The following is a 27,247-nucleotide window of genomic DNA, read 5'->3' on the forward strand; positions in this document are numbered from 1 at the left end:
ATTGTGTAACACACCCCTCCCCCTGTCTCTAGTCTGAAATGTCCCACAGAGTGAAACACGTGCATGATGGCGCCCTCTGCAGGCGCAGCCGGGTATTGCCCAGAGGAAGGAAACACGTATTTGTCCCCAGACAAAGATTTCTGGCGACACCAAGCGGACATAAATGGAACCTGCGCCTCTTGCTGGCCTCTCCATCTTCTTTCTTCTCTATGTTGATATAAAATGGTGGTGAAAAATGACGATGAATTGGTGTTGTCTTTCTTATCTTATACTATCACTTGAAAGGGAATCTGATCTCATTATGGTTTTGCTGACACTGTCAAAACTCACGTTTCTTGAAAATGAAATGCAACTATTTTCTGCTCTGTGTGTTTTTCATTAGAGTCAATCACATTGTTACATCAACTGCTATGGATGGTTTGGCAATATTGTTGTCCAAAGCCAGTCTTGACCTATATTGTGGCGTAGAGTAATGCTGGAAATCAGATGGTTTGTGTTTAATGGTATGGTTATTCCCAATAGGCTATGTAAGTACAATGAAGCTGGTGACCTTTGCTTACCTAAGCAGCCCTCCATGCATGTCACACAGCAGGTTTAAGACTACTGAGAACAAAACGCGCAGCTAGAGAGCACGTAGATTGATGTAGGTTGTGATGAAATGCTAAAATATGAATTAGAAATGTGCAAGAAATATGGCTATGGACTAAATATGTATGTCAAAACTGAGTGGAGGGGTTGTCTGTGGGGGGGGGGTTATCACCATCGTGAAGTTTAATCATCAGTTTCTCATAAAATACTAAAAATATGATTTAATTCCGCATAACTTGTACGTTTTTGGTTTAATTTATCTGAAAACGGGAGTGATTGGTGCACGCAGTATATAGGGCAGTTGTGGGCGCGCAGAGGGCTGAAATGTTGCGCGTTCAAGGGAGGAAAAAAAAATCGGAGTCTGCGCAGTTCGGTTGTTCTCGACTCTCCGAACTTTCGGGAGAACCACGGATCGAGGAGGGGAGGGAGAAAACAACACCATTTTCCCTGGTAATTATTTTTTAACATTTTCAGCTTTTTGAACAGCACATCGCAATAAATTCTCGATAACAGACCACACGCGTGATTCATCGTAGAAAAGCAGGTAACAAATAACGCTACAATGCGAAAAAAGGAGCGAAGCGCCGGAGCAAGCGTACATTTCGTCCTTTATCTCGACCACCGATAGTCGCGTAATGTTAGCTGTTTCTTGGATCAGCGGAACCGGCGCACAAATACAACGTGCTGCTTTATAAACGCGCGTTTTACATCCACGATAAATCCACGCATCTGTACCGAAATTCGCTGTAAATCCGGTTTCGCCGTTTGAACGCGACGGTGTTTCTAGCGCTACGTTGCTCACAGAGATGGCGGAATCTGTGGGTTGACTGCTCCTTGTGTGAGCCGCCAGGCACGAGCAGCAGGGGGAGAGGCAGGCACGAGCTCAACAAAGACTCAAGAAGCTCACAGCTGATTAGCTCAGCCGGGCCACGTGGTCAAAGCAAACGCAATGCTCATTTAAATCATTTAGATAAGTTCTTCTCAATAGTTCTTAACATGTTCATATCTTCTACCTTTTGTCAGGTATTAACACTATACTGGCGTGTTGTGGTAAACACATACAACATATAAATAATACAACTGTATTAATGTGAGAAGCTTAACCTGTGATCTAACATAGTTTCACCTGTTTCTTGTGCTTCTTGTTATACACTACAATTTGGAATCAGCTGCTAATAATGGGATAATAGATATTTTAACTGAGATGAAAAACAATATAATTCAGACAAATGTATTATTTACATTTGAAATAGTTATGGCCCCCATGGAAGAAGAAATTGGACAAAACTGGTGAGATTACAGTTGGAAATTGTATTTTGAATTTGTTTTCCAGCCCAGAAAAACCTGTGTGTGTCTGTGAGTGTGTGTCTGTGTGTGTGTGTGTGTGTGTGTGTGTGTGTGTGTGTGACCCTCGATCCTTATTGAACCACAACAGTGCAATTGGGCTCTAAATAGGGCCCTCTGCCGTCTACTGTGAATTGTCATTCTATAGTATGTTCAGTTAATATACCTTGATCCCATTCTAATAGTGTTACCTCTAGAGACTAACCTAACCGCTAACCCTAACCCTTAAGCAACACGCCTATTAGTTCCAGCTTGGTTAAGGCATTGTGCACTATTTGTAAAGAGGACTTTCTACAACCTAGAAGCATAAAAGGCCATTCAAACATATGGAGTAGTCCTCTCAGACGTCTGACTGGACCCAATCAAGCTTTTGTGGCAGGAGATAACCAACTTAAGAGCGGTAGAAGTGTATATGTATTAGAGTATGTGATACAGAATGAATAATAGATGCTTTTATCAAGAAATGAAAATGTTCCAATATCCTCTTCACTTTAAAGAGCGGATTAATGACAGATTTTGGTCATTTGATAAAGCTAAATGCCTAATCACAGTAACAAAACATGATTCATCCTTGAGTGTAATTCTTTGCTATGGCAGTTTTTATTTTATAATAGGTGTAGGGACACGAGCTGAAGAAAAACAAGATCTTTGGACTGCGAAAACAACTCCAGTCCAACTGTAAAGAAGCTTATTGCTCAGATGTGTAGGCCTGATCGTACTTCTGTTTCTTTATCATGTTCACATATCACGGCTTGTGGTGTTCTCTGTAAAGTTTCTTCATTGTGGTGACAAAGTTTTCACAATGGAAACCAATTGAAATATAAAACCACTGGCTCAAAGGAGCAGCTGTAGTGTAGCATTAGATATTGAGACAGAGCGTGGCACTGCTCAGTGGAGTATGATGTACAGATGAGTAAATCTAATCTACATATGTTTAGCCCATTTATACCTTAAGTCATCACTGGCATTCAATATGTGTGAAAAGAGTATCACAGGTAGATAAAGTGTCTGAATTAATTAGTTTTACCAAGTGTGGAGGTTTTTGAGGACTTCACTTTGTGACACCATTAAATCAGCTGCAGGTGTAGTCATACAGCTTGGTTGAATAAGTGCAGCCACTACCTGCTGTTACCATCACTTTGGTTATCGGTAACAGTTTTTGTACTTGGATACTGTTGTATATTTCCGCCAAGTGTCAGATAAAATGATTCATTGCAGAAACCAGCAGATTGTATTGATCATATGATTACATGTCCTGTGTTTAGATGGAACTGTTAATGCCATGGAAGTGAAATGTCCAAATACATAATTTACATGTATTCATCATTAGCAAAGCAACATGCACATTAATATATCTGAAGAAAACGAAAGAACTGATTAGTAATCAGTAAAAAAAACACAAACAAAAAAGGTTTTTGAAAGTAAAGATGAAGCCCGTCATTTTCAGAATGTGTCCAAAAAAAGCTTGTTTATTGTTTACTATTTTTTGACAATTTAATCTTAACGTGCACGCTCCGTCAATTCTCCAAGTGGGCTGTCCCCCTGAGGAAATTAGACTTAGAGTCAAAATAATGCAATAATAATTTCTTAGTATAATATAGGGCTGAACGATTCGATAAAGAATATCTATATTTGGACTGTTATTGCGATATGATTCACAACATATTTTACTGTTGATATTAAGTTAGAATGAATTGTTACGCCATCTATAATATATCATACTTTTTGTTTATTCTCAGTAAAAAAGCACAGCAGTCAAGCAATAATGATGTCAAAAGTGTCTGTAATAAAGTGCAATAGTTGTGTGCAGGGCTCACCAGACACTGTAGTGAGTGTTTTTCCAAATTTACTAGCCATTCAGCATTTTCACTAGCCACAATTTTGTTGTTGGGATATTATGTTTTATGTGATTTTAATATTGACTATGGTGCGCTGCAATCTTTCCTGCTTGAAGAACTACATTTACAACCTTCTAAATGTAAATGACTGCTGTAAACCAAATCAAGGCTACATAGAATGTATAACACTAAAGACGTGCCGCTCGGTTAAGCTCTTTTTGTATGGAAACATCCAACCAATTAAGACAAAGACATAAAAAGAGTAGCTGATTACTGCTGAGTGCTTCAGAAGATTTAATTGAAAAGAAAGAAAGCAAGAGAGAAAGTTAAATACCTTAACTTCAGTAGGTAATCTCTGCAGTAGAGATGCGTGCGTGTGTTTGGCTCAGCGGCCCCGGCAGCACAGCCTTGGGAAAACGACCGGGGTCACTCTGCTGCTCCTCCAGCAGATATCGAAGTTACCGGAAGGTTTATGACAGTATTTCCAGTGCTGGCTTAATATACAGTGGCTAGTGAGAGTGACAGTTACGAGCCCTGCTGAATTCTACCTGCATACAGCAGGTGGTCGGTGCTAATGTCAATGTTATGCTTTAAAGAAACTAAGCTCCTATTTCCTTTTACTTGGTAACTTAATAGATGTTTTCACATTGTGTTTTCTCTGTGCAACATTCTCCACTCTGTATTGTTTGTCTTTCCTCCCTCTGTCCTAAATATTCCTCTCTTTCTCTCATTTGCTGTTGGTCTTGTGCAGTCAGCCGGCTGTCTTCAGGTGGATCAGGACCAGACTGTCCTGGAAGGCGGTGAAATTGACCAAACTGAGTTGTACAGGGTAGGAGGAGGAGGAGTGGACGAGGCGAAGGTGTAGCCATGTCGGCTTTGTGGCGTGAAGAAGATGAAGAGTTTAAGGTGGGAGGAGTAAAAGGAGGGTTGAAAGCCAAACCTCGGTTCTCCTTCACTGAGGTCAAGCTGCTGCTGGAGGCGGTGAAGAGAAACAGATACATCCTCCTCAGTGAGTTTTGTGTGTGTGCGTGTGCGTGCGTGCGTGTGTGTGTGTGTTCATCTTTTGTACTGATGATTCAACTGGGAGTTTCATGCAGATCTGAGCAGTAGAAGTGCTCCAATGTAACAAGTCTACTGTGTATTCCCACTTCAAGATTGTTCAGTTATCCCCTCTTTGTTTCTCAGCATAGAAACTCAGGAGTCTGATGGATAATGAGCAGGCTCATAGCTCTAGACTAAATACTACAACACCCATTAGCTTCAGCTTCCATCGGCATGGGTGAGATTTCAATCGGTTGCTGAAATCATCCAAAACTGACCTGGACTCTGAACGTGAACTAGGGCTGCACGACACGTTGCTTCAGCATCGCATCACATGCGATGTCGGCTAATGGACTCAAACACAACAAGCCACACTCCTTTCACAGTTCTCATCTTCATGACTAATCCAGTGTTTCCCTTTAACCACCTAGTCTACACTTTAATAATGAGCCTGGTGCTGTGTTGTGTTATTAGAGCACAATTAGCATACACAATTAGCTGTAAACATTTCTGTATTTATTCCTCAAATATAACAGAAATAAAAGTATTGCAATGTTTTTTTCCCAATATCGTGCAGCCCTAACGAGAACTTATTATCTTCTATTATTTCAGAACAGAATTTTAACATGTGATTTTTCAGAGAGGCTCTCCTTACAAGTATACACAGTTGACTTATGTCACCTGGCTTGTTATAACTTTAACAGTTTATCAGAGAAGCAGATATTTTATAAGAGGCAGGTGCATCTTGTGTACTGACGATTCAAATAATAGAGTTTATCCCCATCCAAGCTTTGCAAGTGCTTCAGTTACCGAACACTGTTTCTGCACAGAAATGACTCCTATTTTTTATTTAATTTCTTCAGGTACCTGCAGGGAAGAAAATATGAAACTATACTATATACATTTGTCCAACCTCTCCTGTCCTCTCTGTTCTTTTAACAGCCTGCTGTTCAGTCAAAGTTACGTTTGGTCTTAGCTGAGTCATCTTCCCCGTTGCTCTGAGCAGCGCAGCATTGAATGTGTTTTACAGGATCTGGTGCACTCAGTTTAATGTTGGCAACATTGTATATGAGACTAAAGAACAAAGTGATTTTGATAAAGTATCACTGTGCTTCCGGTCAGAAGCGTTCATCACATTAGTTCAAGGACCGCCTGGAATTTGAAAAGCCAACGGTACTGTCTGTGTTGGTGTAAGATGTTTACCTGCAAAGGGAGAAGAGGGGTAGAGTGAGCAGCAACAGCACAATCGTATAGAGCTGTTAAACATGAGCAGGACTGATGTCTCATCACACATCTCTCCTGTAGGGAAGTTTAACCAAGGAGTGTCTGCTGAAACCAAGAAACAGACCTGGACTGAAATCACCAATCAGATCAACAGTCTGGGAGAGAATCACAGAGAGGTTAGTTGTTCTGATCTCTATTGTTAGTGTGGATTCACTGACCATCTGTGATTGTGTTTTGACTATTTACATTTGAGTTATCCTCTCAGCCATCATTTTGTTTTAGTGACAGATGGAAACAAATGTTCATTTATTTCTTTTTTCAATCATTAGCATTTCTGTATAGATGACATCAGTGGTTCCCTTACTTTCAACCTGCAACTCCTTGAAGCAGAGATGTGTCCACTTCGATGCCCTTACACAACTTTCCATTGTTAACAGGTTGTGAGCAGTTGAACCAAAGACTGACCCTTCCTTCTCACGTTGTTTTTTGAATAGTGTATAGAGGTCCTTGAAGGTAACATTGTCCATTAATTCACAAGAGAAACAATATGACGGAGAAAAATTACATTAAAAAACAATTCTCTGTCCTGTTGACCATCTCACAACCCCTCAGAACGATCTTGCGAATCCTTAAAGGTCCCAAATGATGAAGGATCAGCGCTTCTACCGTATTACCTTCTTGATTAATCAGCCGATGATTTTGTTTATAAAAGGTTTGAACATCCCCATCACATTTGTCAGAGGTCTTCAAATTAGTTTGGGGTCTGGAGAGTTGGTCAAACAAAACAATGAATTACTATTTAATTGACTGATATGATATGGACCCGGAGCAATTAATTGTTCTGTCCAGACCAATCCACTACTTGTTCCAGCCCTAGTTTGATGCATCAGTAGAGGTTACTGTAATAACAGGCTACATTCAAAAGAATGTTTTTCACAGGTGCGTCAGATCATGAAGAAATGGGCGGACCTCAAATGTGATGGAAAGCGACGCGCCTTAGCTCTCAGGAGCCCCAATGGCAGCAACCTGAGGAAGAAGAACCTGGGCCCCATAGAGAGGATGGTCCATAAGATCCTCATCATGAGTCCCAGAGCAGGTGAGGGAATCTGCTTTAGTATCGCAGAGTAGAATTAAGCAAAACAGATTTTGCTAAGATAACTTTCCATTCGTTGGTTCTCAGGTGGCGACAGCGATCTGGACTTTGGTGAAGATGAAGAATTTTCAAAGCTTTACAATAAAGGACCGCCCCCCAACTCTACCCCCTACTCATACCTCAGCATGACGGACAGTTCCCACTCTGTCCCCGGAGGAGCCTCCTTCGACCTCTCTCCTCTCTCCTCACCAGAGAAAGAACTTGATGGTAAGTAGAGCAGGATGACAACTAGTGCATTGACACTGCTCCAGTTGTCGTGTACACTAACAAGAAAATGAAGCCGTCAATATCTTTACATTATGTACTAAAGTGGCTGCTAGAGTGAGCTAAACTAAAGTGTGTTTTCAACCAGGAATATTTGTCGTGGCTCAAAGTTTCCGAGCAGCTTTCTTCACCTTCCCCGTGCACGTTTATTTGAAGTGTGTCGAGTTTGTGCATTTTTATGAGTCAGTGTTGTTGAAGCTTCACAGTTGAAAGGAGACGGGACTCAGGCAGTGGGAAAACACGGTTCTTTGTGAAGACAAACCAAGAATACTAGTATGTTTGTACACGCAGGGACTAAAAGACAGTGGCTCTAACAGTAGGGTTGTAACTGTATACCGATATCGTGGTCTGAAAGGTGACCGGTATCATTTGATGCATGTTCAGTTTCTTTCCTACTTCATGGCCTTCAAGTTTGAGGTGTTCTACATTTTGGCACTGCAACATTTCTTACGGCTTGACGATGTCTTGCAGGCGATCCTTTCCACTTGTCCTCTGACTTTGACCTGGCTGACGATGGAGGTAAGACTGTAGTTTGATACAGCTGCTATTTTCAGCCAAGCAACCGGACCAAACCTTATTAAATTTAGCACACGTTTAAATGTTGGTGAATGAAGCGTGTACACAGTTACAAAGTGAGGTGAAGTTACAGCCTTATTAACTTACACATAGAAGAATGATCCACTTAGACCCACAGTGGGAATAAAGATGTTCAGGGTGTTTGAGGCCCTTTTTAAAAAGTATTGAAAGTTTTGAGTTATTTCATTTTGTAGCTTGTATTCAATTTGTATATTTGTCCAAAGAGGTTGTGTACTAAAGTGTACATGAATGTAATCATTGTGTAGACGCGTAGTTTATTGATGGAATCCTGCTTGTTTTGACATCATCTGAAAAGCACAAGCTTGACTGTCTGTTGCTGCTTGATCCGTTTCACAAAGGTCTCTTATTGCCTGGTTGTTGAACTAGCTAATGGGGAAGTGCTAGTTTTCAGGACGAGGAGTTTGAACTATGACCCGTCTCTGGAAATAACCGTGAGCATGATGGGGGTCAACACATGCTCAGTGAGCCACAGAGCCACTGTGGGACGCAGACAGCAGGGCCGGGTGCATACAACTCTGTCGATCACCACTAAAACTGTGTAGCTACAAAGACTGACGTCTGCACACGCAAACCTTTCCACAGATTTAAAAAGACGGTACTGGTTCTGTTTTATAAAGAAGAAGTGCTTTTTCACCGACCTGTGGCTATTTATAGGATCCATACCACTAATTCATCACACGTACCTGTGAAGTTCACTATAACATGACCTTTGTGACGACTCTTCTGTGGCTTCTTGTAAAACACGTGACAAAGCAAAACAACTAAACTGTTTTGATTACGTCGAGTGTAAAATGTAAATGTTTTGTCCCTCTGATCTACTAGAATGCACCTTGGACTATGAAGAAAACGACGACTCCTTGTTCTCCTCCTACCCTTCCTCTCTTCCCCCACCCTCCTCCGCCTCACCCACCTCCCTGGACCCCCTGCCTGACAATGCCCTGCTGAGGATGAAGCCGGTCCACACGTACTCCCGAAACAGCCAGAACCAGACCCAGAGCTACACCTCCCCCCGACCTCCTCCACCTGGACCCTCTTCCTCTGTGGCCTCCACCTCCTTGGTTTTCTCTTCAGTGTCTGACTCAGACACCGCCTTGTCCGCCGCTGCGCCTCCCTCGTCGCAGTCCCCCACAAGCTCCAACATGACTGCCTCCTCCCTCCCTGCTCCCCCTCCCTCGTCTTCCTCATCCTCTACAACTGTCGCCTCTCACCCTGCACCTTCCTTTTCCTCCATCCTACCACCTCCTGCTCCTCCCGCTGCTGTATCTTCCTCCTCTTCCAACTCTCATCAACCTTCTCCCTCCTCCGCCTCAGTCCTCCCACCCAATCATCCGTCCACCTCAGGCTCCAACCATGAGCCTCTCCCGGCTGGAGCGTCCTCCCGCAGGGCTCACGATAACGTGGCCCAGATGGCCTCTCAGGGCCTGCAGCAGCAGCGGGCCAGCAGGATGCTTCTGACCTCAGTGTCTCAGTCTCTGGAGGTGTTGGCTCAGTCTGTGCAGCTGCTGGTGGAGAGCCAGCATGAGTTTGTGCAGGACTCTCTGCAGCTGCAGAGGGAGACGGTGGACATCCTCAGGGATTTCTCCAACACGGCGCTGACTATGCTGAGAGACAAAGCCAACAGTGGACAACTGGCGACACATCCTCCGCCCGCTGCACACTTCTGAAAAATGGAGATGAACAAACATGGGCAGGTAAAGTTTGGCAGTGGGAGCAGATCACAGGCGATCGACCACCACTTGGAGACCTTCTGAGTCAAACATCCTTCTTGTTGGTAAAATCATGAAAGACTTTGCTAGCCATGATGGCTGCTGGGCAGAAAAGTTCTTTGCTGAAAACGGCACAAACACATGCAGTGGGCCATGATCTCATCAGCTGTTTATTTATGTGCCTGAATCTTCTCTTTCTTTTCAATATTTACTGTTTGTATCAGGCTCATGTGTTATCCACACTGTAATTGGCTTTCACTGGTTTGGTGCACTGGGACACTTTTAACTGGCTCACTGAATGAGAGGAAATGAACAAAAGAACAGTACCGTGTCAGTAGAATAGAAAAGTAGCCTGCGTCTGAGTGGGAGCGCCCCCCCCAGCAGCTTAATATGTGACTGTTGGAATCTTATCTGCAGTAACAGCTGGTTTGATGTTTTGCTCAAGGGCAGCGTGGCAGGTGCTGTTGAGACAGAAAGCACATGTTGTCCTCATGGCTGATCTTCACAACCACATCCTGTCTGATGCGACAACCACTTTGACTCATGAATAATAATAAAACATTTTCAACACTATTCACATGTTTTTCTGAGTTTACTGCAGGTGATGAAATAAATATCTTCTGTAATTTCCAAAGTTTTCATTTGAGTAATTTTTCCAAATGAAGGACGATCATTGTCTTGTTTATCTGATGGAGTGATGGTCAGACAGTAAATGTCATCACATTTCCCTCCATTAAAACGGCATCGAAAAAAAATCCAAAAGTATAACAGATTTGATGCAGAATACGTTTGAGCTAACACGTGCAGAAAATTCAAAACATGGTTTGTTTTGAATGTTGTACAAAATAGCGGTTAATGAAAAATACTGGCGTAATGTACACACATGCATTTAGTGGTTTTAAACACCAACAAACGACCATGACATTGAGTGCAGAAATGAGACGTCTGAGTGTACACACACGTTAGTATTTGGGAGGTTCTGCTGCCCACAATAGACATGAAGACGATGTGCTTTTGAAACTCTAGTTCTGTGTCCAGCTCATAGCGGTGGATTATAAATATGCAGATACCCTCTGTCTGACTGACTGACCAAAGGACTTGTAACTGTCTGCTGTAACACCAGGTCATGTGATGTTTAAACAACCAAATCCTGAGAATAAAGATTTTATTATTAAAAGAAGAATGTGTTTGGCGACTATTTTCTAAATTTTGGGGAGTTTTGTAGAAAAGCAAAGCACAAGTACAAGTCTGGTGATATTTTCTATTTTTCTTATTGTCATATCACACGAGAAGCCCAAAACCAACAACGGATTGATCCTAACAAGTATTGTTTGTATCAAACGCTGATGTATCTTCTTCCTCTGTGCCATAGAGCTCCATTGTTGTTAACACATGAATGAGCCACTCAATCCCACATACATGAAATGATGGACAGGTCACTTTTTGTGTTAAGTGCATTTACAGCTGTTTTATATTGGTACATCCAGCAGGAAATGTGGGACTGGTGATAAAAAAAAGAAAACACATAAAACTGATGAGTTGATTAAAAGACTGAGAGGAAGCTGCGAATCACAAAGTGGCAGGAAGTATCCGATGTCATTAGAGACCCCATCAGTGCTGAGGCCTCAGGTTACACATGAGCTGTAAGCAGGGTGATTAAAGAATGGGCTTTCATTCTGAGGCTGGTTCAGAAGAATAATTCTTAGGAGTAATTATCCAATATTTGCTACAGAAATTGGCTCAAATTGTTTATAATTTTATCTAACAGCCTTTATCGTCTTTTAGATTTATCATAAAAAAGTCATAGTTTGTCATAAAAATATGGTACAGGCTAATTAAGACATCTAATCAACGAAAAGATGCTCAGTGGGCAGTTTTGTTGGCTTGGTTTCGAAGGCAGAGCTCAACTTGATAAAGTGACGTGTTGCTCCACAAGATGAGCAGAGTGCAGGACACAACACACTCAACCTCAACGGACCAATAAGCGAACAGTAATGGATCTAAGGAAGCAGGTGTTATCACAATAAGTATCCATTAGAGCCGGGGAGCGGGACTTTGACATATAAAATAACTTCTGCCTAACACAAAGCTAATTAAACATATCGCCAGCAGGAGCTCTCCGTATATCACAGTGTGCAGGAGTTGTGGATTCTGAGGTGTCGATGTGCTCCCAGAGGGTTTCTGAACTTCAACGGCTCTTTAATAGTGGAGTGACGGAGACCAAGGGTCTCATCACGTCTGTCCGTCGTGGGAGAGGGATCCCTCCTCAGTGCTCTCCCTGAGGTTTCTTCCATTTTCCCCCTTTAATTTTGGGGTTTCTTTTAGGAAGTTTTTCCTTGTGCGATGCGAGGGTCTAAGGACAGAGGGTGTCGTAACCTGTACAGTCTGTAAAGCACACTGAGACAAATGTATAATTTGTGATATTGAGCTATATAAATACATTTGATTTGGATTTGTTGCTAACCAAGTTTTATTTACTAAAAAGCTGAACGTACATTATCTGAATGTGACTAGTGGAACAGTATTTACATCATTGATGAAACCTGATAAATATTGAACCCTTTTAAAGAATCATAACTCATAGTTTGGAGTTTGTGTTATCACACAGATTCAAACATTGTGGAGAGCAAAACATTTTATTACTAACACTGGAATAGTTCAATTTGTATATTATTATACAGAAACTAACTGCTTTACAAAAACAAAATGATACAATATCACATGTATGTACAGTGTAGTAAATATACCATCTCAAATTGTACACAAAGTATTTACAATTATCACACATACTGCAATAAAACAAAACTCAGACTATTACTCTACAGACATTAGATTTTGCATAACATCAAATAAAACATGCCACATTTTGAGGTTTTTCATCTTTACAAACCCATGACTGTTTTTTAATTAGTGCAAGTCAACCACTTGTTTAAGAGGTTATGGATACATAATCCTTAATATTTCCATTCACACACAAGTCAAACTAAAACCTGGAAACGATGGCAATCTGCTAACACGGTGCTCAAATAAACCTTGCCTTCAGATTTTTCCTGGTTGTGTCTTGTTAAAGGTACAGTCACTGATTCTGTAATTCAAGGTTTGTGGACTAGTTTCAGAAGAAAATCAGGGAGTGTAGCTTTAAGAACAGTTAGACGGTGAAAAGTGGCGAGTAGACGATGGATTGAGTTATACGATGAGACGCTTCTGTGGAACTCGACACTGAAATCTGAACAAACATGTATCTTTACAGCTTCAGCAGCCCCGATTTTAGATCCTCATCCGGACCCAACGTGGACTTTCACAGCCGCTCTGTGCCAACACATCACTGCTCCAAACATCCCGCGTCAGAAAATGTGACTTAAACAACTTAAAAGGTGATAAACTCCATGCTCGGCTCTGGACTAGGGTTTATTTACACGACGCTTCAGTACATCGGCCGGTCAGTGTGGTCCAGATCGTTTAGGAAACCTGACATTAAATAGAATTTTGACACATTTCATTTTTTGTTCAGTCACATCAGCATCACAATGCTTCAAACTGTCTAACAGACAATCCAGCGATCGGCCGGGTCATGGGGGTGAGAGGAGGGGTTGGAATTCTCTCTTCTGAACGCTTCCAAGCAGACTGTTGGCAAGTGTCCCCGTTATCCTCATGTGTATGTTTCATTGCCTGTGTCAGTTTAAACGTTCACAACAGGAACTTTTTCCTGCCGAGGAGTTCACACTTGTTTGTTTGAAGCACACCAACGCAGAGCTTCTGCATACGAGCCAATGTGTCTGTGAAGACATGTCAGTGATGGGCTACAAGAGAAGTTTCATCTGCTAAACTGGAAACTGCTCTAATGAATTCAGTTCTTAATCAGTGCTTCAGTCTTCCCTTTGTGTCATTCTTTGAGGTTCAATTACAAAATAGCGTTTCTAATGTGCATGGACTTTATCTAAGGATCATGTGTTTACTGGATGAGCTGCATGGACAGAAGAAAACACATCCTCTCAGACGACAATACAAGAAAACAAATCAGCAGTGAACTGATTGACAAACGTATCCATCAGGTAACATGAACACTGAGAACGGTAAGAAACAATGTCAGACTGAGCAGCCGTGTGGAGACGCTGCTCAGACAGAAATAAAGTCAGAGTTGTACAACAATACTCTTGCCATGCATAGATGTTAAGGCAGGATAGATGAACCCTGCTGCGCTGTGGACGGAGGCTGTGAGTGGAGCAGTCACCTTCTACACCTGCAACATGTGCCACAGCTAGTGACAGGCTCAGGACAGAGCATCTGTATGTTTAAACACATTTACTACAAACCAAGGGAGCATTTCCACAGTAACCCTGGTGTGAGATGGCAGGTGCTGTTCTCCCTCAGACAGTCACTGGTTCCCATTCAGTGACCATCATGACCGCTTTTGTTTAACCCCTTTCAGATACACCGGGTTCATCAGACTAATACCGATGGAGATGTTTGAACAGATTAGCATATGTAGTGTGAGCGCAACATTGTTGCTCTCTGGTGTGATGGAGACACGGTTTGTAAATCATCCTAAACATGTTTGACATTTGGTCTCACTCTTTTGCTGACAAACACAGACACTGACTTCTTTGAAGGGCTAAGAGACAGTGTTGGGTTCTTGAGCCGATTGTATCAACACACGCTGTGATGGATTCGCTACGTCGAGCAACTTTCAACTCTCTGAAAGTTGTTTTTGGGAAACATTATGGAAATGGTAACCAACAGTTGCCTGGAAGGTTAGACTCACACTCAACCATCTAAAACACTACAGCATTCTTTGGAAAACAGTCAGCAGTAATGTATAGCAGTTGATGGGATTTGGTAGTAAATGAGTTGAAACAAAACATTTTGGGAGCGTTCTCTGTGGTGCAGAGCAGGCATTAGTGCAGAGGATCTGCTGCTCCCACATGTACTCTGAGGGTACAGAGGGTTCAAATCACACTCTGCATCAACAACCTGAACTATTATTACTAAAGCTCTTTAAAGGAAAGATCCAGCAGCGCACACTTGAGGACTCTCATGAATCTGGGTCAGCTGGATCAGTGCGTCCTGTGTGATGGTGCAAGGTGGAGCTCTGGACCCAGTGTCAGGGTTTGAGGGACCAGATCTGTTCAATCGTTCACACTATTTCACCACATTGTAGAAATGCTGGAAATCCCTCAACCAGACACCGAGTTGTGCTGGAGGAAGAGAACACAGCGAACACAGCGAACAATAGAGCGGATAGAGGGACAGATCTCTACGGACAGGTGGCACCACATGTTCTGAGTCTTGCTAACTTCTTTGATCATGTATTTCCTGATCAGAAATGTTATTTAAGTGTATTTAAGCCCGACCGCTCAGAGAACAAACAGTAATGCTTTTGAGAAGTTTGGCTTAAGTGTGAAAGTTTATTAGTGACTGGATGGAGTAGTTTTCCAGAGCAACACCACTCAGCATTGAGCAAGAAGGGGTCCAATTGGCTTTGGATGTTAAATAATAATACATTTTTATAGAACAATGTGTTTTACTCTGACATTTCAAATGATACGAAACAAACTGTGTCCGAGACTCTCAGGGAGGATCTTTCCTTTAAAGAGCCCACAGGACAAACCTCTGATGGTGTCCAGCTGAGGTGTGTGTGTGTGTGTGTGTGTGTGTGTGTGTGTGTGTTGGGATCAAACGTCACACTGTCTTTTCTATTCAAATGGTCATTGGAGGTAATCAATAAGAGCTAAATGTCCATGTTAACAGGCAACTCAGGAGTTGGCATCATATTGCATCGCTGTACAAATAAAATGTGTGGTTGACAAAGGAGTTTGAGAGTTGAGGATTATTGCCTATTACACAATTTTCCTTGTCACTGTGTAAACAAATTAAAATACTATGCTGCTGAAAATACAGTTCATACTAAAAATAAGTGACATTAAACAGGTAAATAAAAAGGGCCACGCACAGAACTAAACAAAGAAAAGCTCGGAGCTATTTACACGGTTACATTTCCCCTAGTGTTTTGCAATCTTCCTGTTCATACATTGAAAGTGTTTGAAAAGAAGATTTGTGTAGCACTATCTAGCTGTACAGGATAAATACTTTCAGGCAACAGGGTATATGGATGATTGTATATTTGACGATCATTAGAGGCCCGTCATTGATGCAGCTCGTGTGAACTCGTGGTGATATGGACGGCTCGCCTCCATAATTAGTACCTGTTCTTTGTCCCCAGCAAGGTTTGACTTTTACTTTACAAATTGTACACATTGAAAAACCCTGACAAAGGCACACCATGGAGAAAACATCAACATCTAAATTAGCACTAAGGACTAGTTATACATAATCTGTCTATGTAAAATATGTACAGGACTGGGAGAGGTGAGCCGAGATGTCCGAGTAGGTCCAGAGTGAAGGTCCACACATCCAGCACCCCCCACTGCTGCGGTCATTTGGTCCCTCTCACTGACACAGGAGTGTTTAGTCATGAGGAAGGCCAGGGGACGTGTGACGGATCAAACTTCAGCGTAAAGACAGAACTTCACTTTCTAGTTCCTCCCGGTGTAAACTGTCGGGGAAGTGTCACAGTCCATGTCCAAACTGAACCTTGGTGTCCGGAGAGTCTTCCCATCAGGCTCGGAGGGATTCTTTCCCCCAATAGTTTGACACGTGTGACCTCGGGCGCTGCAGGAGACTCAAACTGCTGCTGAACATCTGCGAAGAAGAGCTTAAACATCGACTCCAGAGAACAGAAATCATTCAAAAGAAGAGCTCCTCCTCCACCACGCGCCATCTCAAATTAAGCATTTGAAAAGAATCTCAAGCAGCACAAAATTCAAGTTTGCCCTTGTTAATATTCCTCCTCGACGCAGAACTGAAATGCACTTGGTCTCCTGCCAGAGCAACAACCATGAAGAAGGAGGAGGAAATAAAAAGAGTAAAAAGTGGAGTGCAGCATGAGGCCTGGCAGGCAGGGGGAGGGGCGGAGAGGTGGAGGAGGGTGGGGGTGTTCTCTGGCTGATCAGACGATCTTCTTGATGCTGGGTCTCTTGAAGCTGCCGGCGCTGCGCTGCTTCTGGACCTGACTGGCTGATCCGTGGCGAGTGCGACCCCCGCTGGAGAGAGCAGAGCTGGGGGACAGCTGGACGTTCTCCTTATCCACACCTGGAGGAGCAGAGGGGGGAGACGCAGGTTTACTTTGAGAATTTCTGAACCACTTATCTGCCAACAATGTTTTGAAAGGTTATACACATTATTCTATGAAACCTTGATCATCTACATGTCAACAAAGCTTTTTACCCCCACAGTGTGGACCCCCACCAGGTCTGTGGTAAACTATGAGAAGCACTCTTATAGTTGTGTTTTAAACATCACCATCACAGTATGGAAGTCTCTGACTGCACTTAGATCATGTAATTGTCTACTGATGTCAAATAAGACGTAAAAGGGAAACACTATATCATTTAAAGTGTTTCATTATCATTTCCTCCTCCTACATCCTGTGTGTCATGTATCAAACAACAGGGGGCGCTGTGGCACAACACTGACTGCAGTTCTGCTGTCCTCTATGCTGGAGCTCAAAGAAACAGAATACCACCGAATTAAAGTGTGAATGTCCGGTCCAGTCACACTTATTGAATTCATCAGAGAGTCAGAGTGCAAGGGTGTGTGTGTGTGTGTGTGTGTGTGTGTGAAACGGACCTGGTGAGTGCTGTGAGGTGGCCAGTGAGGTCATGGAGTTGGACAGGTTGAGGTTGGCAGTGATGCTGAGCTGGCTCTGGCTGGTGGGGGGGTAGGGGGAGGTAGGCGTCCTCAGCTGCTCCTCCCCTCGCTCCTCATCAGCTGCTGGCAGGTAGCTGTCAATCAACGCCTCTAGAAACTTGACGATCAGCTCGGCATAGTCCGGTATCTGTGTTTGCTGCAGGGTTAGCAGGTGTGTGTCGGCAGAGAAGAAGAAAAGTGTTAGACTCACGGATGTTTATGAAGCCTGAGAACAGTGTTGATGAACATATAACTACTGACACACACACACACACACACACACACACACACACACACACACACACACACAGACAGACAGACAGACTTCCATTAGTCTACATAAATTACTGCATCTTCATTACTTGTTAATGTATAATGTTCTGGATTATAAATATTGATTGAGCAGTGGGATGAAAAGTCTGGCTTTGTCATTCATGTTTTGTATATCTAGTGCACTGTGCTTTAATTCTGGAAATGTACATTATATGATAACCCACTACACAGTTTGTTGTGTATTCCAAATGTTTGAGCAGCAACTAGATTCACCATAAACTGTGTGTGTGTGTGTGTGTGTGTGTGTGTGTGTGTGTGTGTGTGTGTGTGTGTGTGTGTGTGTGTGTTAGTCGTATATCTCTACACCAATTGGCAGGCTGCTTGCAGAGCTGTAATTGCTTAGTAAGCTGAATTTCTCCTGCGAGGCAGCCAAAAGTGGCTGAGATCAAATAAAACAATGACAGAAGGAAAGAATCATTCAGACCTTGGAGAAGGGTCCGGCAAACCTCCAAAGTCCATTAAAGCCGAAGCCTGTGAAATGAAAGGAAGGGAGAGAAGGGGAGGCCGTGTGAACATGCTTACTGACAAAGACACAGTTATCCATTTCTATTCATGGTCACAGTTTTAACTTCCTATTTTAGGCAACAGTCCCATCTGTACGAGCGATGGAGCAACATGTTCAGCCACATTACTGCAGCGCCCCGGCGGGATCTTTGTTGCCTGTCATACCTCTCGCTCTACACTGTCATCGTCAAATAAGGGTGGAACTGCAAAAGAAAAGAAATGCTTGGCCTGTACAGAATGTGAAACTGTCAGCATGTATTACTTTGTAAATAGGAGGGCTGGTACTGGGGGGGCGACTCTTCGTGGTATACCACACTCTGGACGATGCCGTGGACAGGATTCAGGAGGTTGGTGTCCTGGCACATGGATAGCACAGTGTTGATCTTGGAGTCCAGCAGGTTGTGGCTGAGGAGGAGACACACAAGCACTTCTTGTTAAGTCTGTAGAAACGCTGCACTATGTGTGCATGAAGGCGGGTTGACAGCTAGCACTGTGGCTTTGACCAAGTTAGACTCAGCACAAGTATTTTTACATTGTATACTACTGGTAGTTATACTTATGAGGTACTGATTATTATGCTGACATATCTTACATCTGAACAGCAGCTCCTTTGTATGTACTCTCCCACGCCTCTACATCAGGCTACATACAGGACTGTCTCAGAAAATTAGAATATTGTGATAAAGTTCTTTATTTTCTGTAATGCAATTAAAAAAACAAAAATGTCATGCATTCTGGATTCATTACAAATCAACTGAAATATTGCAAGCCTTTTATTATTTTAATATTGCCGATTATGGCTTACAGCTTAAGAAAACTCAAAAATCCTATCTCAAAAAATTAGTTCCTCAGACCAAGTAAAAAAAAAGATTTATAACAGCAAAACAAAATCGAACATTTGAAAATGTCCATTAATGCACTCAGTACTTGGTTGGGAATCCTTTTGCACGGATTACTGCATCAATGCGGCGTGGCATGGAGGCAATCAGCCTGTGGCATTGCTGAGGTGTTATGGATGCCCAGGATGCTTCAATAGCGGCCTTTAGCTCATTAGCATTGTTGGGTCTGGTGTCTTTCAGCTTCTTCTTCACAATACCCCACATATTCTCTATGGGGTTCAGGTCAGGGGAATTGGCAGGCCAATCGAGGACAGTAATGCCATGGTCAGTACACCAGTTACTGGTGGTTTTGGCACTGTGGGCAGTTGCCAGATCATGCTGGAAAATGAATTCCTCATCGCCATAGAGCTTTTCAGCAGACGGAAGCATGTAGTGCTCTAAAATCTCTTGGTACACAGCTGCATTTACTCTGGGCTTGATGAAACACAGTGGACCAACACCAGCAGCTGACATGGCTCCCCAAACCATCGCTGACTGTGGGAACTTCACACTGGATTTCAAGCAACTTGGATTTTGCTCCTCTCCAGCCTTTCTCCAGACTCTGGCGCCTTGACTTCCAAATGAAATACAAAACTTGCTTTCGTCTGAAAAGAGGACTTTGGACCACTCTGCAACTGTCCAGTGCTTCTTTTCCATAGCCCAAGTCAGACGCTTCTTCCGTTGTCTTGAGTTCAGAAGTGGCTTGACCATGGGAATACGGCTATTGTAGCCCATTTCCCGGACACGTCTGTGAACAGTGGCTTTTGATACCTGGACTCCAGCTTCAGTCCACTGTCTTTGAAGCTCCCCCAAATTCTGGAAGCGACTCTTCTTCACAATGCTGTTAAGGCTGCGGTCATCTCTCTTGGTTGTGCAGCGTTTCCTGCCACATTTCCCCCTTCCAACAGACTTTTTGTGGATGTGCTTTGAAACTGCACTCTGTGAACAGCTTGCTCTTTGAGACATTTCTTTTTGTGTCTTACCCTCCTGATGGAGGGTGTCAATGATGGTCCTCTGGACAGCAGTCAGATCAGCAGTCTTCCCCATACTTGTGATTTAGTTTACTGAATCAAGCTGAGTGTTTTTCAAGGCTCAGGAAACCCTTGCAGGTGTTTCGAGTTAATTAGACGATTCAAGTGATTCGTTGAACACCCTACTAGTATACTTTTTCATGATATTCTAATATTTAGAGATAGGATATTTGAGTTATTAAAATAATAAAAGGCTTGCAATATTTCAGTTGATTTGTAATGAATCCAGAATGTATGACATTTTTGTTTTTTTAATTGCATTACAGAAAATAAAGAACTTTATCACAATATTCTAATTTTCTGAGACAGTCCTGTATACTTACACCTGCTATACGAGTGCACTCACATTGAGAAGTGTGGCAAAATGCAGAGTCCTGGATGGTGCCCTCATAATGGTTAAACATTTGAGTGTGGAATGTTAGACACGTGGCTCTGTAGAGGAAGGCGAGGGGCCAGCAGCAGGTGCTCCAGTGAACACCGTACTATACACATGTACATCCTGGTCAGAGACCCCCTCTACATTACACTCTGATAGCTCAGAATAGAACCAAAAGAAATGTCATATGTTGGCTACTTACACGACTGGGAAAACCTTTGGGAAGACAACGCTAGCTTCAGCCAAGTACTCGTACAGAATGCGCTGGTCGAAGTCATCGGTGGTGTATTTCACCTGGGTTGCCTGGGAAATGAGAGCAACACGTCCGTTAACAAACAGAGTCAGTGACTTGGAAAGGAAAGAGCTTCTGAATACTATCAGTCATCTTCCACTGGTTTCAACTGTGCGAACATGTGTTTCCTCACCAGCACAGTGAGCAGCAGAGCCTGGATCTTTGGGTCGGTCAGCACCTCTTCATCCAGCAGAACGTTGGACTCTGATACAGACACCTTGCGAAGGTGAGAGTTTCCAATTCTTTGCGTCTCTGTAATTATAACAAGGAGAGTTTACATTCAATATCTCCTCAAACAGACGTTGTATCAGACGTAGAAGGAGAAGCCAGGCTTGCACTCTAACCGATCTCGTAGTCGTTCTCTGCTACACGCCTCATCTTGGGAGGGGTGGTCATACCCGACTCCATCTCTTGTCTCTTTGGTGCTTTGGAGTCCGATATGAGATGATCGAAGCTCTTCCTGGTGCCTGGCAGACAAACAATCACGGCAGATAGTTTGAACATAGGGATGTTGTTTATGAATGCTCCTCCTTAGGACAGATCAACATGTACTGGACATAGCAGAGGCACAAGTCATACCCAAGAGCTTCTTGGTGTTGGCCTGTGAGGGCTGACCCATGTCCAGGCTCATGGACTTGCGAGTTCGTGGGCTGATCTGGCCTACTGTGGGGTAGTGATGGGCTGAAAGGTAGCGCTCTGAAACCTGAGGTGACGTCCACGGCTGAGTCTCTCGCAGAGTTCTGAGGTAAATGGAGCCAACATCAGGGAACAGAGAGAACTTGAAAACTCATTTAAAGCAGACATTTGACATGTTCAGGTTCAAACATGTATTTTGGGTCTTAAACGCTCTGCATCTCTAAGTGAGTATGTTTATTAGCTAATCGGGCGGAGTTCACTACGTTGTTTTGGTTGGAACAGACTACTTCAGGTCAGGTTGTCCTCTGCTCATCTGCTCACCTGCAGCTGGGATCAGTGATGTGACTGGAGTATGTTTCCATGGGTACTGGGTCCATGGAGAGGTCAGAAATCAGGAGTGACTTCCTGTGTTTGAGGCTGCAGCGACTTCGGACCTCTTCAGAGACAGTGAGCAGTGCTGCACAACACAAGATGATGGTCATCAACAAGCAAGGCCGACCCAAACCAACCAAAACACCAACCAACAACGTTTTCTTCTGTAACTTAACATTATATAGATATTAAATACAAATAGGATTTTAGGAAATTGTAGATATTCCACAGTATAGTGTTGAGTGTATGAATGGGGATGTGTTTAGGAGTGCGTTACGTACCAGCCAGATAGGCCACACTCTGGGTGTTGACCTCAAACTTGTCACATTTCAGATGCTTACTGATGAGAGCCAACAGTGTGTGCAGGATTCTCACGGTCCTCGCTACTGTGGTGGGTGATGGGTGCCTGTAGCCTAGAGACACAAGTTAGAGACATAAAGACAGTCAGGGACAAGACATTGATCCGAATGTCTTCGGCACATACCTTTGTATTAAAACAATCAGAAGCATAATACTGACTCTCTTCTGAAACACCTGCTCAGCACATGTGCAGACTGTATTGTTAGGTTTGTACTGTAGGTCATTATGTTGCTTCGACACATGTGATTGATATGATCATGTACAGCCAGTGAGTCAACACAGAGCACCATGTATAGAACACTGAATGACTGAATGCAGCTTGTGCTTACCTTTGAGTAGGTGCCCCACCAGAGCAAAGTTGAAGTTGGCACTAAAGTTGAGGCCCACAAAGTGATCCATCTGCTTACAGTGCCATTCTAAAGGACGCCTGATCTCCATGAACACCTCTTCTGGACTCTGGAGGAGCACATTAGGAGGAGAAGAGGGGAATGAGGAAGCTGTATCCTGTCATTATGTTAAAAACATGCACTGTCAGAGGCCGCCCCCCATCCACTTTGCACATTGTAGTGTTCATTGTTTGACTCATTAAGTACATACAGAGAGCGAGTGCTCCTGAAGTTACCTTGAAATGACATGACATTGTATTTGGTGTGTATTCTGTTTTCCATTATTAAAAATACACATCTGCAATCATCCATACAGCTGGAGGAGATCTTCAGACATACGACTCTGACAAGCTTTTCAAGTGTGGATTATAAGTGAGGTACGAGGCCCGCAGCTCGTGGTTTATCGAGTGCTAAGTGCTACATTAGTTTTTCATCCGGGTCGAATGATATGATTGGATGGAATTATAAAAGCCTCAAATGTGTAGTATAAGATGGTGCTGCGCTCGCTCATACTTCAGTATTCAGCTCTCCCTTTCTGATCAAATTCACCAGAGAGGAAATGTTCAACTTTATCACAGAACCAGCTTTACCAAGCTTTCAGTTGGAGGAGCAGCCGCTGTCTATGGGATGTGTAGGAGGTGCAGACGGGGAAACGAGCCGGATCTCTTGTTAAACTGCGACAGAAGGGATTTGCACTCCCGTCGATACATCTGCCGCTTTGTGGATAAACGGCTGCTTCTCAACAGAGCAGACCTGACTAACTGACAATGTGACCTCTGTGATCAGTTTTTGTGAGGACGTGTGTGTGCAGACTAAAACCGTCACCACATTAGGGCTGTCAAAATTTGGCAAAAATGAGGTTTGAATATTCGTTGTGAAAAAAATGAATTCACTAACGCTGACATGACGTTTTTACCTGAACTTTTGTTGAACGTCGTGATTGTATTTATTCTGGTCGCTCGCTTTAAAAGAGCTGTAATGGACGAGCAACGGCTGATTCATGAAGTAAAATTAAGGAGTTATCAATACCATATCTCTTCATCAAACATAAGAAGATAGCAAGTACTTTGAAAAAAGTGGTTACGTCTCCCGTCGGATGTGGACTCCAGGCTGACAGGTCTGTGGTGAGTTAACATGACGGAACAGAGACACGCTGGCTTGCTGTGCGGACCCGACGAGTTCTTCTTCATCACGGTTGTTGTTGAATTATTCCTTGTTCAGCTGGAGAAGGTCTGGCTATGCTTGACCTAATGTTACAATTCATTTTCAATTATTGGAAGTCACATTGTGTGACTCCTGTCATTCAGTGCACAGACAGCTGCTTCATATTTATTTTTCTTCACAATCAAATATTAATTTTCATAATGCAGTCTGAGTAAGCTGTCCAAACCCAAATGGGAGTCTGTATTATAAGAAGTGTAAAGGCTTTTAGTTCACACAACATCAGACTGCTGTGTGAGCAGAGGAGACCCTGTGTGTGTGTGTGTGTGTGTGTGTGTGTGTGTGTGTGTGTGTGTGTGTGTGTGTGTGTGTGTGTGTGTGTGTGTGTTTGTTTTACCTTGTCGTTGAAGATGCGCATTGTGTCCAGAGTGTGGAGGTTCTGCTCCATCAGGGCGGTTCCAGCAGAGTACAGGTTGACTTCATCCAGCTGCAGCACAGCTACTGCCACCCAGAACAGAGCTTTGTGCATGGGAGACTCCTGCACACACACAGGGTGGCTGGTTTGTACAGTAACTGATGTAGTGTGACCGGTCAAACACAGCGAGGAAGGGTTGTGCTGTTATTGTTAACGGCGTAAATAAAAAAAACTCATTCTAAAAACGGCAATGGAGGGATGAACTGAGAATCACTACTACACTGCTGTTCATTCAACTACTTTAGATCTAATATAAAACACTAAATTAATCTTGAGCTTATCATAAATGTTACACTTTAGATAAATCAAACCTTTGAAAATAATAATGACTGTTCCTTCCCTCCTCCAGAGGGGGAGACAGATGTATAAGTGCTGCTGGACAGCACGCACCCAAGAGGGGGAAAGGCAGAGAGAGGGGGGTGTGTGTGAGAGAGTGTATGAGTGTGAGAGAGAGAGAAAGAGTGTGTGTGAGAGAGTGTATGAGTGTGAGAGAGAGAGAGTGTGAGTGAGAGAGAGTGTGAGTGAGTGAGAGAGAGTGTGTGAGTGAGTGAGAGAGAGTGAGTGAGAGAGAGTGAGAGAGAGTGAGTGAGCGAGAGAATGAGTGTGAGTGAGCGAGAGAGTGAGTGTGAGTGAGTGAGTGAGTGAGTGAGAGAGAGTGAGAGAGAGTGAGTGAGCGAGAGAATGAGTGTGAGTGAGCGAGAGAGTGAGTGTGAGTGAGTGAGCGAGAGCAAGAGAGAGAGAGTGTGTGAGAGAGTGAGAGTGTGTGAGTGAGAGAGGAAGAGCGTGTGAGTGAGTGAGAGTGTGAGTGAGTGAGAGTGAGAGAGAGTGAGTGAGCGAGAGAATGAGTGTGAGTGAGCGAGAGAGTGAGTGTGAGTGAGTGAGCGAGAGCAAGAGAGAGAGAGTGTGTGAGAGAGTGAGAGTGTGTGAGTGAGAGAGGAAGAGCGTGTGAGTGAGTGAGAGTGTGAGTGAGTGAGAGTGTGAGTGTGTGAGTGAGTGAGTGAGTGAGAGAGTGTGAGTGAGAGAGAGTGTGTGTGAGAGAGTGAGCAAGAGAGTGTGTGAGTGAGTAAGAGAGTGTGTGTGAGAGAGAGAGAGTGTGTGTGAGAGTGTGAGTGAGAGAGAGAGAGAGTGTGAGTGAGAGAGTGTGTGAGTGAGAGAGTGTGTGAGTGAGAGAGTGTGTGAGAGAGTGTGTGAGTGAGAGAGTGTGTGAGTGAGAGAGTGTGTGAGTGAGTGAGAGAGTGTGAGTGAGTGAGAGTGTTTGAGTGAGAGAGAGAGTGTGTGAGTGAGTGAGTGAGAGAGAGAAAGAGAGTCTGTGTGTGTGTGTGTGTGTGTGTGAGAGAGAGAGTGTGTGAGAGAGAGAGTGAGAGTCTGTGTGAGTGTGAGAGAGAGAGAGTGTGTGAGTGTGAGAGAGTGAGTGAATGTGTGTGTTTATCTAAAAACAGCTGGTTCGCGTTGAAGAATATTGAGAGGTAGTGAAACAGAGCGGTGGCTGAGGATCTACACTGGTGTATACCTTGCTGAGTAGAGGCTGCAGCTTGGTCAGAGCAATGACTGTGGCCTCTATTAATACTTGGCTGTTGTAATTGTCCGGCCCCTTCAGACAGCTCTCCAGACCCTGTGAGGAGAAGAGGAGTGATACAGGAAGTCATCAAACAATATAAAACAAATATTCATCACTGAACTGAACAATCCAAGTAATATTATATGAAAGTTTTGATGAAATACGTGTGGAAGAAATTCCCAGTAGCACCCGTGAGTGGACATGTGGACTGTACTGGGTGCCTTCTACAGAGAGGGGCATACGAGTGAATGTGCACTCTCACCCGGTCTATGCTGAGCAGAGGGCTGGCCTTGCTGAGGATTCGGATGATCTGCTTGATCTGGCCGTGGCTCACCCTCTTACTGATGCAGCCAAACACCACCAGCGCTCTGGGCTGGAGAGATGGGTTGTACTGGAATGCGAACCTGGAATCCAAACACACACATATGTTGCAAACTGCACTACACACTCTTTAGCATTGATGCATTTAAATGGGATGGAGGAGGTTCATACTTCTGTGCCAGCTCTGTCCACTGGTCTAACCACTTGCAGGCGGGGATATCCCTCATACAAGCCTGGAGGAAAGCAAACGCATAGCAACCAGACTGAGAGACGCGGACAGATTTTGAGAATGCACAAACCTCAGCAGAAATGCTCAGACCAGTGTTAGAATCAATGCAAGTTGTGTGACATGTTTTCATAGATTTGACAGATAAATTACAAACAAGTTGTCAACATGTGGGAAACACTGCTGTTTATCACATTTAGCTGGTAACCTCCTGTACAAAGAGAGCGCGCTAATCGACTCTCTAAATTACAGCAAACTGGTTTTTTTTTTATGTCTAATAAAGATAAGGAATTGTCAAATGAAGCATCTCACAAACTGAATATACAGTATTGTAACAAAAGATGTTATCTTGAGATATGGATATTTTTATTATTAGAACATTTTCTGTCATATCTCCCATATCTTTGCTTTATGAAATAAATGCATTGATGGGACAGAGAAGGAGTGACAAACAGAAGTCTAGTTAGCCTAATTTCCTCAGCTGACCTCCATGATCTCCAGTAAGGCCTCAGTGACAGTCTCCAGGGAGGACAGGGCAAACGTCTCCCTCTCGTAGGAGCCTGGGGAGAAGGAGCGGTCTCTGTAGCTGGAGCGGAAAGCGATGACGGCGGCTGACTTGACTTTGCTGATGCCGAACAGTAGATAAAACTTGGGCAGGGAGAACTCCGTCAGGCTCAGCCTCAGAACCTGCTTCGTCTCCTCTGAAATCATGGAGCACAACAACATTAGCTCTGGGTTGAATACTGCTAGCTTAACTAACATGACACAACATAGATCATTGTAAAGTATAATGGTTAGTAATTGCTTTATGAACCTTATTTGGATGGCTATTATAAA

At 43.4% G+C, this 27,247-nt stretch overlaps 2 protein-coding genes across 6 annotated transcripts in view; one reads left to right on the plus strand and one right to left on the minus strand.

Annotated features, from left to right (window-relative positions):
• The first annotated feature begins 918 nt into the window (after positions 1 to 918).
• Positions 919 to 10,935, plus strand: LOC115018138 (putative protein TPRXL). 3 transcript variants are annotated; one of them, XM_029446971.1, is made up of 7 exons: positions 919 to 1,038; positions 4,522 to 4,779; positions 6,117 to 6,211; positions 6,975 to 7,131; positions 7,216 to 7,395; positions 7,924 to 7,971; positions 8,872 to 10,935. In XM_029446971.1, the coding sequence occupies exons 2-7, from the start codon at positions 4,638 to 4,640 to the stop codon at positions 9,711 to 9,713; spliced, it is 1,464 nt and encodes a 487-aa protein (XP_029302831.1). In that variant the 5' UTR covers positions 919 to 1,038; positions 4,522 to 4,637; the 3' UTR covers positions 9,714 to 10,935. The 3 variants fall into 3 exon arrangements, with proteins under 3 accessions (XP_029302831.1, XP_029302832.1, XP_029302833.1); XM_029446972.1 differs by lacking the exon at positions 7,924 to 7,971; XM_029446973.1 differs by lacking the exons at positions 919 to 1,038; positions 4,522 to 4,779 and having other exon boundaries at positions 6,144 to 6,211; positions 6,365 to 7,131.
• A 1,440-nt stretch (positions 10,936 to 12,375) lies between these two features.
• LOC115017913 (neurofibromin) overlaps positions 12,376 to 27,247 on the minus strand; it is an 89,272-nt gene continuing 74,400 nt past the window's right edge. For 2 of the 3 annotated variants that reach the window (XM_029446639.1, XM_029446636.1), the window contains 16 exons: positions 26,897 to 27,111; positions 26,356 to 26,417; positions 26,126 to 26,267; positions 25,816 to 25,917; positions 24,228 to 24,368; positions 22,613 to 22,739; positions 22,205 to 22,336; positions 21,873 to 22,008; positions 21,495 to 21,655; positions 21,260 to 21,382; positions 21,049 to 21,167; positions 20,826 to 20,926; positions 18,601 to 18,743; positions 18,259 to 18,305; positions 17,442 to 17,658; positions 12,376 to 16,904 (listed from right to left, as the gene is read on the minus strand). In XM_029446639.1, the coding sequence (XP_029302499.1) occupies positions 16,762 to 16,904; positions 17,442 to 17,658; positions 18,259 to 18,305; positions 18,601 to 18,743; positions 20,826 to 20,926; positions 21,049 to 21,167; positions 21,260 to 21,382; positions 21,495 to 21,655; positions 21,873 to 22,008; positions 22,205 to 22,336; positions 22,613 to 22,739; positions 24,228 to 24,368; positions 25,816 to 25,917; positions 26,126 to 26,267; positions 26,356 to 26,417; positions 26,897 to 27,111 (2,111 nt within the window). In that variant the 3' untranslated portion in view covers positions 12,376 to 16,761. The remainder of the gene's footprint in view (positions 16,905 to 17,441; positions 17,659 to 18,258; positions 18,306 to 18,600; positions 18,744 to 20,825; positions 20,927 to 21,048; positions 21,168 to 21,259; positions 21,383 to 21,494; positions 21,656 to 21,872; positions 22,009 to 22,204; positions 22,337 to 22,612; positions 22,740 to 24,227; positions 24,369 to 25,815; positions 25,918 to 26,125; positions 26,268 to 26,355; positions 26,418 to 26,896; positions 27,112 to 27,247) is intronic. The other variant, XM_029446638.1, reaches the window with a different exon arrangement.

The sequence above is a fragment of the Cottoperca gobio genome, chromosome 13 (genome assembly GCF_900634415.1).
Source record: "Cottoperca gobio chromosome 13, fCotGob3.1, whole genome shotgun sequence".
NCBI classification, from domain to species: Eukaryota; Metazoa; Chordata; class Actinopteri; order Perciformes; family Bovichtidae; genus Cottoperca; species Cottoperca gobio.